Genomic DNA, 18,856 nt, shown 5'->3' with positions numbered 1-18,856 from the left:
GGCAGACATCCTAGCCCTGTTTCTGATTTTAAGAGAAAAACATACAGTCTTAAACCATTAAGTACAATGTTAGTAGGAGGTTTTTTTGTAGATGTTCTTTATCAAGTTGAAGAAATTCCCTTCTATTCCTAGTTTCCAGAGAGTTATTTTTTTAATATTTATTTATTTACGTATTTGGCTGCACTGGGTCTTAGTTGCAGCATGTGGGATCTTCATTGTGGTATGCAGGATCTTTAGTTGAGATAAGGGATCTTTTAGTTGCGGCATGTGAACTCTTAGTTGCAGCATGTGGGATCTAGTTCCCTGATCAGGGATTGAATCCAGGCCCCCTGCATTGGGAGCACGGAGCCTTAGCCACTGGACCACCAGGGAAGTTCCCAGAGAGTTTTTTTTTAAATCATGAGCAATTGTCAAATTTTATCAAATGTTTTTCTGCATCCACTGAGATGATTATATTATTTTTCTTCTTTAGCCTGTTTGTATGGTGGATTACATTGATTTTTCAAGTATTGAACCAGCCTTGCAACCGTGGAATAAACCCTACTTGGCCATGGTGTATAATTCATTTTATATATTGCTGAATTCTATTGACTAATATTTTGTTAAGAATTTGTACATCTATATTGATGAGGAATATCAGTCTGAAGTACTTTTATGTACTGTCTTTATCTGGCTTTTGCATCAGCATAATACTGGCTTTATAAAAATAGTTCAGAAGCGTTCACTCCTATTTTCTAAAAGGATTGTCTACACAATCCTTGATTGTGACAATTGTGACAACTGATGTTAATTTTTTGTTAAACATTTAGTAGAATTCTCCAGTGAAACCAGTTGAGCCAGGTTTTGTGTGTGTCTGTGTGTGTGTGTGTGAAGTTTTAAATTAAATTTCATAAAAATTTATAGGGCTAATCAAATTATCTACTTGATATTAGGTGTGTTCTGGTAGCTTGCATTTTTTGAGAAATTGGTCTGTTTTGCGTAAGTTGTCAAATTTATGTGTGCAGAGTTGTTTACAGTATTCCCATACAGTTCTTTTGATATCTGCAGGTTTTGTGGTGATATCCTGTCTCATTCTTGATATTAGCAATTTGTGTCTTCTGTCTCTTTTTCTTTGCAGTCTTGCTATAATATTGTCAATTTTATTGTTCTTTTCAAAGAACCGGGTTTTTGTTTCATTGATTTTTTTTCTCTATTGTTTTTCTGTTTTCAATTTCATTGATTTCTGATTTTATCCTTATTATTTCTTTCCTTGGTTTGCTGAAGGTTTGGCTTTCTGCTCCTCTTCTTGTTAGATGATCAATTAAAGACTTTTCCTCTTTTCTAAATGTGAGCATTTTGTGCTATAAATTTCCCTCTCAGCAGTTATTTAGTTCCATCTCACAAATTTTAATATTCTGTATTTTTATTTTCATTTAGTTCCATTATTTCTTTCTTTTCCTTGAGACTTCCTCTTTGACCCATTAATTATATACAAGTGTTTTGTTATTTTCCAAGTATTTATAGATTTTTCTGTTATCTTTCTGTTAATTTCTTGTTTGATTCCATAGTGGCCTGAGAATATACTTTGTATGATTTCAATTCTTTAAAATTTATTGGAGTTTGTTTTATGGCCCAGGATATGATGTATCGTGGCATATGTTCTGTGGGCATGTGAAAAGAACATGTATTATACTCTTGTTGTATATTCTGTAAGAGTCAATTAGATTCTGTTCATTGATGGTGTTGAGTTCTGTATTCTTGCTGATTTTCTGTATAGTTGATCTACCCATTATTGAGAGGTGGGTTGAAGTCTCTAATTATAATTGTGGATGTGTCTATTTCTCATTTCATTTCTGTCAGTTGTTGCATCATGTATTTTGTGGCTCTGTTATTTGGTGACACACATTTAGGATTGCTATGTCTCCTTGGTGGATTGACACTTTTAGCATTTTGTAATGTCCCTCTCTGTCCCTGGCAGTTTTTTTGCTCTGAAGTGTACTTAATGTGGTATTAATATAGCCTTTCCTTCTGTCTTTTGATTAATGTTCTCATGGTATATTATTTTCCATTCTTTTCCTTTCAACCTACCAATATCATTTATATTTGAAGTGAATGTTTTGTAGACAGCATATATTTGGGTCATTTTTTAAATTTTATTTATTTATTTATTTTTGTCTGTGTTGGGTCTTCGTTTCTGTGCGAGGGCTTTCTCTAGTTGAGGCAAGCGGGGGCCACTCTTCATCGCGGTGCGCAGGCCTCTCACTATCGCAGCCTCTCTTGTTGCGGAACACAGGCTCCAGACACGCAGGCTCAGTAGTTGTGGCTCACGGGCCTAGTTGCTCCGCGGCATGTGGGATCTTCCCAGACCAGGGCTCAAACCCGTGTCCCCTGCATTGGCAGGCAGATTCTCAACCACTGCGCCACCAGGGAAGCCCTGGGTCATGTTTTTTTATCCAGTCTGTCAATCTCTGTATTTAATTGGTGTTGTTAGACCACTTACATTTAATGTAATTACTGACATGTTAGGACTTAAGTCTGTCATTTTATTTTTGCTTCTGTTTGTTTTCTCTGGTTTTCATATCTGTGTTTTCTTATTCTTCCCTTCTATGGATTACATGAACTTATTTTAGAATTCCATTTTTATTTATCTATATGTTTTTGGTATATCTCTTTGTATAGCTATTTCAGTATATTTACTAGGTATTACATTGTATATACATAACTTATTGCAGTCTACTGGTGTTGACATTTTACCAGTTCAAGTGAAGTGAACCTGACCTCTGTTGCATCTCTTTACCTTCCTCCATTAATAATTGTCTTAAATATTTTCTCTACAGACATTCAGAGCCACATTAAACAGTATTATGGTTTTTGCTTACCATGAAGTGTAATTTAGAAAACTCAAGAGAAGAAGGAAAATCTATTGTATTTATCCATATTTTTGTTCTTTCCATTGTTTTTTCTTCCTTTCTGATATTCCAAGATTCCTTCTTTTATCATTCCTTTTCTGTGTAGAGAAGTACCTTTAGTCATTTTCTTAGGGTAGGTCTGCTTTTAAAAAAGTTTTTTCTTCATCTGGAATGTCTTTATTTCCCCTTTATTCCTGGAGGATATTTTTGTTTTATATAGAATGAGTTTGGAGACGTTCCTTGCTCTTCAATTTCTTGGAATCATTTGAGAAGGATAGTTGTTAGCTCTCCTTTAAATTTTTGGTGTAATTCACTATCAAGTTGTCTGGTCCTGGACTTCTGTTTGTTGGGAATTATTTTTACTACTGATTCAACAGAAATTAATTGTATACAGGTTTGACACAATTTCTATCTAATGCCAGCAGGATTCTGTGTGTATGTAGACAAGATTATTCTAATATTTATATGGAAAAACAAAGGAACCAGAATAGCTAAAACATTTTTAAGAAGGAATAATAAATTGGAAGCAGTCACTCTACCTGATTACAAGACTTATTATGTCGCTGCCGTAATTAAGAATGTGTGGTACTGGCAGTGATATATAGACATATAGACAAATGGAACAGAATAGGGAACCCAGAAATAGCCTCACACAAGTACAGCCAACTGATTTTTGACAAAGCCACAGAAGCACTTTGGTGGAAGAAAGGTTGTCTTTTTAACAAGTGGTACTGGATCAATTGGAAATCCATAGGTGAACAAGTACTACATATCTAGACTAGTATCTGAAATACTCTGAAAGCAAGTATCTGAAAGAACTCAAAACTGAACAATATGTATACCTATAGCTGATTCACTTTGCTATACAGCAGAAACTAAGACAACATTGTAAAGCAATTATATTCCAATAAAGATGTTAAAAAAAAACCACCATTTAACTAGTCTGATGACACTTATTTGTACAAAATAATTATGAACTTTGACTTAATGCTCATTTAAAAATAATAAAGTCTTAGGAGCCTTAGATTATCTATATATGTATCTATATCTGTATTTATCTATTCTCCTTAATGTCATTTCAGATATAATATAAGCTTCTACTCAAGAATAATAAAGAGGAAATTCACTTAAAAAAAACTGAACAGGGCTTCCCTGGTGGCGCAGTGGTTGAGAGTCCGCCTGCCGATGCAGGGGACACGGATTCGTGTCCCACTCTGGGAGGATCCCACATGCCGCGGAGCGGCTGGGCCCATGAGCCATGGCTGCTGAGCCTGCGCGTCCGGAGCCTGTGCTCTGCAACGGGAGAGGCCACAACAGTGAGAGGCCCGCGTGCCACAAAAAAAACAACAACAACAAAAAAAAACTGAACAATATAAAAATAATCCAATTAGAAAATCAGCAAAAGACATGCACAAACATTTCACTGAAGAAGATATACATATGGAATATAAAGACATGAAAAGATGTTCAACATCATTAGCCATTAGAAAAATGCAAATTAAAACCACAATGAAGTGTCATGACATACCTATCAGAATGGCTAAAATGAATAATGGTGATAATACAGCAGGCTGGATTGGATGTGGAAAAGCTGGATCACTCATAATTTGCTGGTGGGAATGTAACATGGTACCGCCACTCTGGAAAATAATTTGGCAGTTACTTAAAACTAAAAATAAGTGTGTAGCACTCACACTTTTGGGCATTTATCCCAGAGAATGAAGACTTATTTTCATGCAGGAACTTACACACAAATATTCATACCACCTTTATTCGTAATAGCCCCATACTGGACACAACCTAGATATCATGGAATATTACTCAGCAAAAAAGGAATGAGCTATTGATATATGCATCAACATGGATAGCTCTCAAGGGCATTATGCTGAGTGAAAATGCCAATCTCAAAAGGTTGGATACTGATTCAATTTATGTAACATTCTCAAATTGACAAAATTGTACAGATAGAGAACAGATTGGTAGTTGCCAGGGATTAAGGATGGTGCTGGAGGGCACTGGGTGTGACCATAAAAGGGGTAGCACAGGGGAGAACTTTGTGGTGATGGAATAGTTCTGTATCTTGATTGTGGTGGTAGTTATATGAATCTACACATGACACAGAACTATACACATAGTTGTGCCAATGTCAGTTTCCTAGCTTTGATATTGTATTATAATCATTTTATTTTATTTTTCTTTATTTTATTTGTTTTTTGGCCACACTGCGTGGAGGAATCTTAGTTCCCTGATCAGGGATCAAACCTGTGCCACCTGCAGTGGAAGTGTGGAGTCTCACCCACTGTACTGCCAGGGAAGTCCTTATAATCATTTTAGATATAACCATTGCGGGAAACTAGATAAAGGGTACACAGGACTTCTGTCTACTATCTTCACAACTCCCTGTGAATCTATAATTATTTGAAACTAAAAGGTTTTTTAAAAAGATCATTCTAGTGGTTGTAGAGTATGGGTATGAGAGGGACTGGACAAGATGAAAGCAGGGACAACAGTCTGGAGACTCTTGCAAGGTAAAAGATGACCCTTTTGTTATTATTTGAGATCTGAACCTCAACAATATTTCTTGTGATGAAGAAAAGGGACAGATAAAAGGCATGATAAGACAGTAGAATCAGCGGGACCTTTGAAATAACCAGTGTAGAAGGTGAAGGACAGCAAGGAGTCTGGGATGACTTCCAGGTTTCTAGCTTTGGTAACTGAGTAGATACTAAAAGACTTAAATAAAAGAAGATATAGCTTAGGAGCCTGAGGTACACTAGAAGTAGACAGAAGCCATGTTTTCCTTGTCTGTTACACCTTCATAAATCTAAAAGATGTTTTCTTGAGAATTTTGTAGTATTCTTTTAAGTCTTTTGGGGTGTCCTATAGTCTGTTATGAAGCCAGGTATTCATGTGATTCTACCTTGGACTTCTTTCCTTGCCTAGCCTGGTACATCTACTTAAGAAATGACTTTCAAAATACAGTACCAAGTCCCTTATCCTTGTTTTCTCTTTCATGGTTTCAATTACCCAAGGTCAACCATGATTCAAAAATATTAAATGAAAAATTCCAGAAATAAACAATTCATAAGTTTTCTTTTCTGTTTTTTTAACATCTTTATTGGACTATAATTACTTTACAATGGTGTGTTAGCTTCTGCTGTATAACAGTGTGAATCAGCTATACATATACATACATCCCCACATCTCCTGCCTCTTGTGTCTCGCTCCCACCCTCCCTATCCCACCCCTCTAGGTGGACACAAAGCACCAAGCTGATCTCCCTGTGCTGTGTGGCTGCTTCCCACTAGCTGTCTATTTTACATTTGGTAATGTATATATGTCCATACCACTCTCTCACTTCATCCCAGCTTACCCTTCCCCCTCCCCGTGTCCTCAAGTCCATTCTCTATGTCTGTGTCTTTATTCCTGTCCTGCCCCTAGGTTCTTCAGAACCTTTTAATTATTTTTTTAGATTCCATACATAAGTGTTAGCATATGGTATTTGTTTTTCTCTTTCTGACTTACTTCACTCTGTATGACACTCTCTAGGTCCATCCACCTCACTACAAATAACTCAGTTTCGCTTCTTTTTATGGCTGAGTAATATTCCATTGTATATATGTGACACATCTTCTTTATCCATTCAACTGTCGATGGAAACTTAACGCTGCTTCCATGTCCTGGCTATTGTAAATAGAGCTGCAATAAACATTGTGGTACATGATTCTTTTTGAATTATGGTATTCTCAGGGTATATGCCCAGTAGTGGGATTGCAGGGTCATATGGTAGTTCTATTTTAAGTTTTTTAAGGGACCTCCATACTGTTCTCCATTGTGGCTGTATCAATTTACATTCCCCCCAACAGTGCAAGAGGGATCGCTTTTCTGCACACTCTCTTCAGCATTTATTGTTTGTAGATTGTTTTTCATGATGCCCATTCTGACCATTGTGAGGTGATACCTTATTGTAGTTTTCATTTGCATTTCTCTAATGATTAGTCATGTCGAGCTTCCTTTCATGTGTTTGTTGGCAATCTGTATCTCTTCTTTGGAGAAATGTCTGTTTAGGTCTTTTGCCCATTTTTGGATTGGGTTGTTTGCTTTTTGGATATTGAGCTGCATGAGTTGCTTGTATATTTTGGAGACTAATCATTTGTCAGTTGCTTTCTTTGAAAATATTTTCTCCCATTTTGAGGGTTATCTTTCATCTTGTTTATGTTTTCCTTTGTTGTGCAAAAGCTTTTAAGTTTCATTAGGTCCCATTTGTTTTTTTGTTATTATTTCCATTTCGCTAGGAGGTGGGTCAAAAAGGATCTTGCTCTGATTTATGTCATAGAGTGTTCTGCCTATGTTTTCCTCAGAGAGTTTTATAGTGCCTGGTCTTACATGTAGGTCTCTAATCCATTCTGAGTTTATTTATGTGTATGGTGTTAGGGACTGTTCTAATTTCGTTCTTTTCTGTGTAGCTGTCCAGTTTTCCCAGCACCACTTATTGAAGTGGCTGTCTTTTCTCCATTCTATATTCTTGCCTCCTTTATCAAAGATAAGGTGACCGTATATGCATGGGTTTATCTCTGGGCTTTCTATCCTGTTCCACTGATCTATATTTCAATTTTTGTGCTAGTACCATACTGTCTTGATTACTGTAGCTTTGTAATATAGTCTGAAGTCTGGGAGCCTGATTCCTCCAACTCTGTTTTTCTTTCTCAAGATTGCTTTGGCTATTCAGGGTATTTTTGTTTCTGTACAATTTGTGAAATTTTTTGTTCTAGTTCTGTGAAAACTGGCAGTGGTAATTTGGTAGGGATTGCATTGAATCTGTAGATTGCTTTAGGTAGTAGAGTCATTTTCTCAATGTTGATTTTTCCAATCCAAGAACATGGTATATCTCTCCATCTATGTGTATCATCTTTAATTTCTTTCATCAGTGTCTTATAATTTTCAGCATACAGGTCTTTTGTCTCCTTAGGTAGGTTTATTCCTAGATATTTTATTCTTTTTGTTGCAGTGGTAAATAGGAGTGTTCTGTTAATTTCACTTTCAGATTTTTCATCATTACCGTATAGGAATGCAAGGGATTTCTGTGCATTAATTTTGTATCCTGCTACTTTCCCAAATTCATTGATTAGCTCTACTAGTTTTCTGGTAGCATCTTTACGATTCTCTATGTATAGTACCGTGTCATCTGCAAACAGTGGCAGTTTTACTTCTTCTTTTTGATTTGGATTCCTTTTATTTCTTTTTCTTCTCTGATGGCTGTGGCTAAAACTTCCAAAACTATGTTGAATAATAGTGGTGAGAGTGGGCAACCTTGTCTTGTTCCTGATCTTATAGGAAATGGTTTCAGTTTTTTGCCATTGAGAATGATGTTGGCTTTGGGTTTGTCATATATGGCCTTGATTATGTTGAGCTAAGTTCCCTCTATGCCTACTTTCTGGAGGGTTTTTTTTTTATCATAAATGGGTGTTGAATTCTGTCAAAAGCTTTTTCTGCATCTACTGAGATGATCATATGGTTTTTCTCCCTCAGTTTGTTAATATGGTTTATCAAATTGATTCATTTGCATATATTGAAGAATCCATGCATTCCTGGGGTAAACCCCACTTGATCGTGTTGTATGATCCTTTTAATCTGCTGTTGGCCTCTGCTAATATTTTGTTGAGGAATTTTGCATCTATGTTCATCAGTGATACTGGCCTGTAGTTTTCTTTCTTTGTGGCATCTTTGTCTGGTTTTGGTATCAGGTTGGTGGTGGCCTCCTAGACTGAGTTTGGGAGTGTTCCTCCCTCTGCTATATTTTGGAAGAGTTTGAGAAGGAGGGGTGTTAGCTCTTCTCTAAACATTTGATAGAATTCGCCTGTGAAGCCATCTGGTTCTGGGCTTTTGTTTGTTGGAGGATTTTTAATCACAGTTTCAGTTTCAGTGCTTGTGATTGGTCTGTTTCTATTTTCTATTTCTTCGTAGTTCAGTCTCGGAAGGTAGTGCTTTTCTAATAATTTGTCCATTTCTTCCCGGTTGTCCATTTTATTGGCATATAGTTGCTTGTAGTAATCTCTCTTGATCCTTTGTATTTCTGCAGTGTCAGTTGTTACTTCCCCTTTTTCCTTTCCCATTCTATTGATTTGAGTCTTCTCCACTTTTTTCTTGTTGAGTCTGGCTAATGGTTTATCAACTTTGTATATCTTCTCAAAGAACCAGCTTTTAGTTTATTGATCTTTGCTCTCGTTTCCTTCATTTCTTTTTCATTTATTTCTTATCTGATCTTTATGATTTCTTTGCTTCTGCTACCTTTTGGGGTTTTTTTGTTCTTCTTTCTCTAATTGCTTTAGGTTTAAGGTTAGGTTGTTTATTTGAGATGTTCCTTGTTTCTTGAGGTAAGATTGTATTGCTATAATCTTCCCTCTTAGAACTGCTTTTGCTGCATCCCATGGGTTTTGGGTCGTTGTGTTTTCATTGTCATTTGTTTCTGCGTATTTTTTGATTTCCTCTTTGATTTCTTCAGTATCTCTTGCTTATTTAGTAGTGTATTGTTTAGCCTCCATGTGTTTGTATTTTTTACAGATTTTTTTCCCATAATTGATATCTAGTCTCATAGCCTTGTGGTCAGAAAAGATACTTTATTTCAATATTCTTAAATTTACCAAAGCTTGATTTGTCTCCCAAGGTATTGCCTATCCTGGAGAATGTTCCATGAGCACTTGAGAAGAAAGTCTAATCTGTTGTTTTTGGATGGAATGTCCTATAAATATCAATTAAGTCTGTCTTGTTTAATGTATCATTTAAAGCTTGTGTTTCCTTATTTATTTTCATTTTGGATCATCTGTCCATTGGTGAAAGTGGGGTGTTAAAGTCCTCTACTATGATTGTGTTACTGTCAACATCCCCTTTATGGCTGTTAGCATTTGCCTTATGTTTTGCGGTGCTCCTATGTTGGGTGAATAAATATTTACAATTGTTATATCTTCTTCTTGGATTGATCCCTTGATCATTATGTAGTGTCCTTCTTTGTCTCTTGTAATTAGTCTTTATTTTAAAGTCTATTTTGTCTGATATGAGAATTGCTACTCTAGCTTTCTTTGATTTCCATTTGCATGGAATATCTTCTTCCATCCCCTCACTTTCAGTCTGTATATGTCCCTAGGCCTGAAGTGGGTCTCTTGTAGACAGCATATATATGGGTCTTGTTTTTGTATCCATTCAGCCAGTCTTTGTGTTTTGGTTACAGCATTTAATCCATTTATATTTAAGATAGTGATCAATATGTATGTTCCTATTACCATTTTCTTAATTGTTTTGGGTTTGTTATTGTAAGTCTTTTCCTTCTGTTGTGTTTGCTGCCTAGAGAAGTTCCTTTAGCATTTGATGGAGAGCTGGTTTGGTGGTGCTGAACTCTCTTAACTTTTGCTTATCTGTAAAGGTTTTAATTTCTCTGTTGAATCTGAATGAGATCCTTGCTGGTTAGAGTAATCTTGGTTGTAGGTTTTTCCCTTTCATCACTTTAAATATGTCCTGCCACCCTCCCTTCTGTCTTGCAGTCTCTCCTGAAAGATCAGCTGTTAACCTTTTGGGGATTCCATTGTATGTTATTTGTTGTTTTTCCCATGCTACTTTTAATATTTTTTCTTTATATTTAATTTTTGATAGTTTGATTAATATGTGTCTTGGCATGTTTCTCTTTGGATTTATCCTATATGGGACTCTCTGCACTTCCTGGACTTGATTGACTATTTCTTTTCCCATATTAGGGAAGTTTTCACCTATAATCTCTTCAAATATTTTCTCAGTCCCTTTGTCTCTTCTTCTTCTGGGACCCCTATAATTCGAATGTTGGTGCGTTTAATGTTGTCCCAGAAGTGTCTGAGACTGTCCTCAATTCTTTTCATTCTTTTTTTTTTTTATTCTGCTCTGCGGTAGTTATTTCCACTATTTAATCTTCCAGGTCACTTATCCTTTCCTCTGCCTCAGTTATTCTGCTATTGATTCCTTCTAGAGAATTTTTAATTCATTTTTTTGTGTTGTTCATCATGGTTTGTTTGCTCTTTAGTTCTCCTAGCTCCTTGTTAAACGTTTCTTCTATTTTCTCCATTCTATTTCCAAGATTTTGGATCATTTTTACTATCATTACTCTGAATTCTTTTTCAGGTAAACTGCCTATTTCCTCTTTATTTGTTTGGTCTGATGGGTTTTTACCTTGCTCCTTCATCTGCTGTGTTTTCTCTGATCTCATTTTGCTTAAATTACTGTGTTTGGGATCTCCTTTTCGCAGCTTGCAGGTTCGTAGTTCCCATTTTTTTTGGTGGCTGCCCCCAGTGGCTAATGTTGGTTCAGTGGGTTGTGTAGGCTTCCTGGTGGAGGGGACTGGTGCCTATGTTATGTTGGCTGAAGCTGGATCTTGTCTCGCTGGTGGGCAGGACCACGTCCGGTGGTGTGTTTTGGGGTGTCTGTGAACTTATTATGATTTTAGGCAGCCTCTTTGCTAATGGATGGGTTTGTGTTCCTGTCTTGCTAGTTGTTTGGCATGGAGTGTCCAGTACTGTAACTTACTGGTCGTTGAGTGGAGCTGGGTCTTACCATTGAGATGGAGATCTCTGGCAGAGCTTTTGCTGTTTGATATTACATGGGGCTTGGAGGTCTCTGGTGAACCAATGTCCTGCACTCGGCTCTCCCACCTCAGAGGCTCAGGCCTGACACCTGGGCAGAGCACCAAGACCCTGTCAGCCACACAGCTCAGAAGAAAAGGGAGAAAAAAGAAAGCAAGAAAGAACGAAAACTAAACAAATAAAATAATGTTATTAAAATAGAAAAAATTGTTAAAAATAAAAATATAATTAAAAAAAGAAAGAAGAGAGCAACCAAACCCAAAAACAAATCCTTCAATGCTAACAAGTGCTATAAACTATACTTAAAAAAAAAAAAAAAAAGGACAGTCAGAACGCTAGGACAAGTGGCAAAAGCAAAGCTATACAGTCAAAATCACACAAAGCAGCATACACATACACACTCACAAAAAGAGAAAAAGTAAAATAAATAAATCTATCTATATATGTATACATAAAAAATAAAAAAGGGCACAACCAAATCAATAAACAAATATACCAATGATAATAAACTCTAAATACTAAACTAAGATAAATATAGAACCAGAAACAAATTACATGCGGAAAGGAAATCCCAAGTCTACAGTTGTTCCCAAAGTCTAATGCCTCAGTTTTGGGATGATTCGCTGTCTGTTTAGGTTTTCCACAGGTGCAGGGTATATCAAGCTGATTGTGGAGATTTAAACCACTGCTCCTGAGGCTGCTGGGAGAAATTTCCCTTTCTCTTCTTTGTTCACACAGCTCCTCGGGTTCACCTTTGGATTTGGCCCTGCCTCTGCGTGTAAGTCACCTGAGGTGTCTTTTGGGAAGTCTGAGGTCTTCTGCCAGTGTTCAGTAGGTGTTCTGTATGAGTTGTTCCACATATAGATGTAGTCGTGATGTATTTGTGGGGAGGAAGGTGATCTCCACGTCTTACTCCTCTGCCATCTTGAAGGTGCCCCCTGAGCTCCAAAGGATCATCTCCGAGCCTCTGAAAAGCCTCAAAGCCACTTCTGAGAAATCTGTGATGTTTCTGCCAGGGGGCAGGCGGCGTTTAGGGCCCTCCATTGAGGACCCAACTTGGAAAGAAAGTCACTGACCCTGGTTTAGATTTCACTGTGTCTGTTTGCTGTCTTACATTCGGCGCCTTTCCTGATGTCTAATTTTCCTTCTTCTCTTTCTATGTCGCTGTATAGTACATGGAGCTATATTCAATATATTGTAATAACCTATAATGGAAAAGTATCTCAGTCCTCCTGGCTGGAATATTTATCCATCCATGTGGTCAAATATTCATTCAGACGAGGGCCATGCCCGAGGGATGGTGGAGCAACAAGACAGGAACTGGAGTCTCCGGCAGCTCGGAACCTTACTGATCTTAGAATGCTCACCTCCAGTCCTGGGCACGGTCTCCCCCTGCTTGTACCAGGCTTGGTCTTTGTGACCACTGGGATACTGCAAAAGGGATGTCAGGGTATAGTGGAGACTTCCATTTTAATCTTGCGTTCTTTATCTCGGACTATAATAGGGGCTGGGTGGGCACGCAGCCAATTCATAAATTTTAAATTGCACACTGTTTTGAGTAGTGTGATGAAATCTCGCATAATCCTGCTCCCTCCCACCCAGGATGTGAAACATTCCTCTGTTCAGCGTATGCTGCCTGTTAGTCACTTAGTAGCTGTCTGGGTTATCAAATCAACTGTCCCAGTATCTCAGTGCTTATGTTCAATTAACCCTTATTTTACTTAATAATGGCCCTGAAGTGCAAGAGTAGTGATGCTGGCAATTCAGATATGCCAAAAGGAAGCTGTAAAGTGCTTCCTTTAAGTGAAAAGGTGAAAGTTCTCAACTTAATAAGGGAAGAAAAAATATCATATGCTGACGTTACTAAGATCTATAGTAAGAACAAAAAGATCTATGGTAAGAATGAGTCTTCTGTCTGTGAAATTGTGAAGAAGGAAAAAGAAATTTGTGCTAGTTTTGCTATCGCATCTCGAACTGCAAAAGTTATGGACACAGTACACGATAAGTGCTTAGTTAAGATGGAAATGGCATTAAATTTGTACAATAAGATATTTGGAGAGAGAGAGACCACTTTAACATAACTTTTATTACAGTATATTGTTATAACTGTTCTATTTTATTATTAGTTATTGTTGTTAATCTCTTACGTACCTTTATCATAGGTACGTAGGTATAGGAAAAAACATAGTATATTGCAGGATTCGGTACTGTCCATGGTTTTGGGCATCCACTGGGGGTCTTGGAACTTATTCCCTGCAAATAAGTGGGGGACTGCTGTGTGACTGTAGAGCTGTGTGACCATTGAGCTTTGATTCCTTTTTTCACCTGCAAAATGAGCACTGTGTTTTGTGATAATATAGTCATAATGCTTCTCTCTCAGGTTTGTTCTGAAGAGTAAGTAAGATTTACATTTATATGTAAAATACTTAATACATACCAAGCATCTAATAAATGCTTACTACTCCTGCTGTTACTACTGCTAACAATAAAAATTATAGTGACAGAAAATACAAAGATGTTGAAGTGTGATGGTTTCTGTCAATTGTGACCAGCTGCAGAAATGCTCAGAGTCTCTATAGCCAGTTTTTCCTCAATTTCTGTTTTCTAGTTCCTTCAGTGATCCTTAAAGAGTGGTCTGCCTATAAAGGGAAGTCACCTCAAACCCCTGAGCTGGTGTCTGCCCTGACATTTCGGGAATGGACTTGCCCAAACCTCAAGAAGCTCTGGCTAGGCAAAGCAGTTGAGGACAAGAACAGAAGGATGCGTGCCTTCCTGGCCTGTATGAAGTCAGACACACCCAGTATGCTCAATCCGGCTAACGTCCCCACCCATCTGCTGCTCATGTGCTGTGTACTCCGGTAAGCCATGTGACCGGGAAGTGGTCAGTTCATTTCTATTTTATTTTTTTTGACATTTCCTTTAAGCACGTGGTTTTTATGGTATTTTGAGGTGGGGAAGTTTTATGTTTACTTTAGACTTCAGAAACATTGGAAATCAATTGCTATGATAGTCTCCTCAGTTTATGATCTGTCATCATCAGCCCATGCATAAACACTCTTTTATTTTTGGTTTTATATTTGGTTTTTGTCCCCTTCAGCCTTTCTTCCTGATTCAGTCCCCTTCTCTCTACCCATAGTTATCCACTCTTGGGTATTTGATGTGTGTCCCTCCAAGCCATCTTCCATATATTTATATATATATATATATATATATATATATATATATATATATGTGCATGCACAATCTATAGTGATGTTTATATGTGTAGATTTTTTCCTTTTTTAACATGAAAGATACTGTGTTGTACATATTCTATTTCTTACTTTTTCACTCAGTGTTATTTTGTAGATCTTTCTGTATTCGTATATGGTTCGTTCCTGATGACTGCTGAATTATATTCCAACAATTACTTATATCATAGACTTTATTTGTTGTTTGATAGTTGTTTCCAGTTCTGGGATATTGCAAACAGTGCTACAGGGAATATCTTCATAGATGTCTCTGTATCTTTGTGTTCCTGTGTCAGTTTATCTGAAGTATGTATTTAGGAGTTGAAGTCCTGGATCCTGTAAATATGCATATAGATTTTTTGCCAAATATGGCCAAATTGCTCTAGATTATATTTGTTCTAAATTTATAGTCCTATGAAGAATGCATAAGGGTTTCTATTTCTTCATATTATTGCCAGGGCTGATATCTTATAACTTCTTAATTTTTGCTAATCCAGTGGGTTTCAAGTAGTATCTTTTATTTTAATTTGCATTTATTTGACTACAGATGAGGTTGATCTTCTTTTTTATATATATTAGCCATTTGTTTTCACATTCTCTGAAGTGCCTATTTATCTTGCAAATTTTCTTTTAGGTTACTTGTCTTTTTTCTTTCTGATTACAGAAGTTTCTTGTGAGATTGGGATTGACATATATACACTACTATGTGTAAAATAGATAACTAATGAGAACCTGCTGTATAGCACAGGGAACTCTACTCAGTGCTCTGTGGTGACCTAAATGGGAAGGAAATCCAAAAAATAGGGGATATATGTATACATATAGCTGGTTCACTTAGCTGTACAACAGAAACTAACACAACATTGTAAAACAACTATACCCCAATTAAAAAAAGAAAAAAAAGAACAATACCCAAGAAGTGACAATGGTGACAGCAACTGGCTATCTTTATGCAAATGTAAATTTGGTTCAACTTTCTTTAGGGCAATTTAGCAATCTGTATATAAATGACAATTTAACAAGACTGTATGTTAAACCTTCAATACATAATATACCCTAAACAAATAAACATACAAATAAAGCAAATATCTTTTCTATATCTGTGTGTACATGTGTCAAATATCTTTTCCAGTCAGCCACAATTTTTTAGAAATTTATGTACAATATCCTTTTTAGAACAAAAGTATTTCATTCTCACTGACCTTTCATTATGATTTCATACATACAGAAAAGTGGGACTTCCCTGGCGATCCAGTGGTTAAGACTCTACCCTTCCACCGCAGGGGGCGTGGGTTCCATCCCTGGTCAGGGAACTAAGATCCCTCATGCCACACCATGTGGCGTGGCCAAAAAAAAAAAACACACAGAAAAGTTGTAAGGATAGGATGGCAAACACTCATATGACCACCACTTAGATTCTGTAATTAACAGCTTTATACCATATAACCATATAAACACTCATATGACCACACTTAGATTCTATAATTAACAGCTTTATACCATATAACCATATAACTATCCCTCTCTCCATCTCTAGCCATCCATTTATCCATCCTTTTTGATGCATTTCCAAGTAATTTGCAGATATCAGTACATTTTACCCCTAACCAATAAGTATTTAAGTTGATTTTGTCAAACCCATCAATCTGTACATTTATGGTGTGTGCTTTGGGGATCTTATTTAATAAATTCTTCCCTACCCCTGGGTCATAAAGATGTGTCTACTTTTTCTGTAACTATAATGTAACTGTTTACATTATAGTTTTATAATGTTGCCTTCCATGTAAGGTCTTTAATATAGTGGGTATTTATTCTGTATATGCTGTATAAAATGATCTAATTTTATTTTCTCTACATAATAAGCCAGTTTTCCCAACCCCGTTTATTAAATGACCTGTTCTCTCCCCATTGATTTGTGTTACCACCATTATTAGGTACCAAGTTCCTGTATATTCTTGAGTCCATTCCTGGATTCTATTTTGTTCCATTGCCTACTTGCTGCGTTGCCAGTATCACATTCTTCGAATTATTAACGGTTTGTAATTTGCCTTAATATCAGGTCAGGTAAATCTCCACTCTGCTTTTCTTGTTGCAGACTTGTACTAAATATTGTTGAACCACATAAATCTTTTATTTTTAATATCTTTATTGGAGTATGATTGCTTTACAATGTTGTTAGTTTCTGCTGTAGAACAAAGTGAATCAGCTATACGTATATACATATCCCAATATGCCCTCCCTCTTGCGTCTCCCTCCCACCTTCCCTATCCCACCCCCCCTAGGTCGTCACAAAACATGAAGCTGAACTCCCTGTGCTCTGCAGCGGCTTCCCACTAGCCATCCATTTTACATTTGGTAGTGTATATATGTCAATGCTACTCTCTAACTTCGTCCCGGCTTCCCCTTCCCCCAGTGTCCTCAAGTCCGTTCTCTGTCTGCATCTTTATTCCTGCCCTGCCACTAGGTTCATCAGTACCACTTTTTTACTTTCCATATATATGTGTTAGCATACGGTATTTGTTTTTATCTTTCTGACTTACTTCACTCTGTATGACACACTCTAGGTCCATCCAAATCACTACAAATAACCCAATTTCGTTCCTTTCTCTGGCTGAGTAATATTACATTGTATATATGTGCCACATCTTCTTTATCCATTCATCTGTCGATGGACACTTAGGTTGCTTCCATGTCCTGGCTATTGTAAATAGTGCTGCAATGAACATTGGGGTACGTGACTTTTTTTTTTTAATCACACCACCATCCCCACCCCCCAGCGGCTTTCCCCCCTTGATGTCCATACGTTTGTTCTCTACATCTGTGTCTCAACTTCTGCCCTGCAAACCGGTTAATCTGTACCATTTTTCTAGGCTCCACATACATGCATTAATATACAATATTTGACTCTTTTTGAATTATGGTTTTCTCAGAGTATATGCCCAGTAGTGAGATTGCTGGTTCATATGGTAGCTCTACTTTTAGTGTTTTAAGGAACCTCCATCTGTTCTCCATAGTTGCTGTATCAATTTTCATTCCTACCAACAGTGCAGGAGAGTTCCCTTTTCTCCACACCCTCTCCAGCATTTATTGTTTCTAGGTTTTTTGATGATGGCCATTGTGACTAGTGTGAGGTGATACCTCATTGTGGTTTTGATTTGCATTTCTCTAATGATTAGTGATGTTGAGCATGTTCTCATGTGTTTGTTGGCAATCTGTATATCTTCTTTGGAGAAATGTCTATTTAGGTCTTCTGCCCATTTTTGGATTTGGTTTTTCTTTGTTTTTGTTTTCTTTTTGATATTGAGCTGCATGAGCTGCTTGTATATTTTGGAGGTTAATCCTTTGTCAGTTGCTTTGTTTGCAGATATTTTCTCCCATTCTGAGGGTTGTCTTTCCATCTTGTTTATGGTTTCCTTTCCTGTGCAAAAGCTTTTAAGTTTCACTAGGTCCCACTTGTTTATTTTTAATTTCATTTCCATTGCTCTAGGAGGTGGGTCAAAAAGGATCTTGCTTTGATTTATGTCATAGGTGTACTGCCTATGTTTTCCTCTAAGAGTATTATAGTGTCTGACCTTACATTTAGATCTTCAATCCATTTTGAGTTTATTTTTGGATATGGTGTTAGGGAGTGTTCTTTTTTTTCATATTCATATTCTTTCTAGGAAGTGTTCAAATATCATTCTTTTACATGTAGCTGTCCAGTTTTCCCAGCATTACTTATTGAAGAGGCTGTCTTTTCCCCATTGTGTATTCTTGCCTCCTTTATCAAAGATAAGGTGACCATATGTGAGTGGGTTTATCTGTGTGCTTTCTATCCTATTCCATTGATCTGTATTTCTATTTCTGTGTCAGTACCATACTGTCTTGATTAGAGTAGCTTTGTAGTATAGTCTAAAGTCAGGGCACCTGATTCCTCTAGCTCCATTTTTCTTTCTCAAGATTGCTTTGACTATTTGGGGTCTTTCTCTGCATTAATTTTGTATTCTGCTACTTTACCAAATTCATTGATTACATCTAGTATTTTCCTGGTGGCATCTTTAGCATTTGCTGTGTATAGTATCATGTCATCTGCAAACAGTGACAGTTTTATTTCGTATTTTCCAATTTGGATTCCTTTTATTTGTTTTTCTTCTCTGAT

The 18,856-nt window shown here is 36.9% G+C and overlaps 1 protein-coding gene across 1 annotated transcript in view; it reads left to right on the top strand.

Annotated features, from left to right (window-relative positions):
* The window catches only part of FAM120C (family with sequence similarity 120 member C), a gene marked incomplete at its 5' end in the record, with an annotated part of 134,238 nt that overhangs the window by 58,128 nt on the left and 57,254 nt on the right, over positions 1-18,856 (top strand). The window contains one exon of the mRNA XM_082681004.1: positions 14,097-14,346. Within this exon, the coding sequence (XP_082537130.1) occupies positions 14,097-14,346 (250 nt within the window). The remainder of the gene's footprint in view (positions 1-14,096; positions 14,347-18,856) is intronic.

The sequence above is a fragment of the Grampus griseus genome (genome assembly GCF_964374135.1).
Source record: "Grampus griseus genome assembly, chromosome: X".
Taxonomy (NCBI): Eukaryota; Metazoa; Chordata; class Mammalia; order Artiodactyla; family Delphinidae; genus Grampus; species Grampus griseus.
The sequence above is the reverse complement of the archived record's forward strand: the minus strand, read 5'-3'. Positions and strand labels throughout refer to the sequence as shown.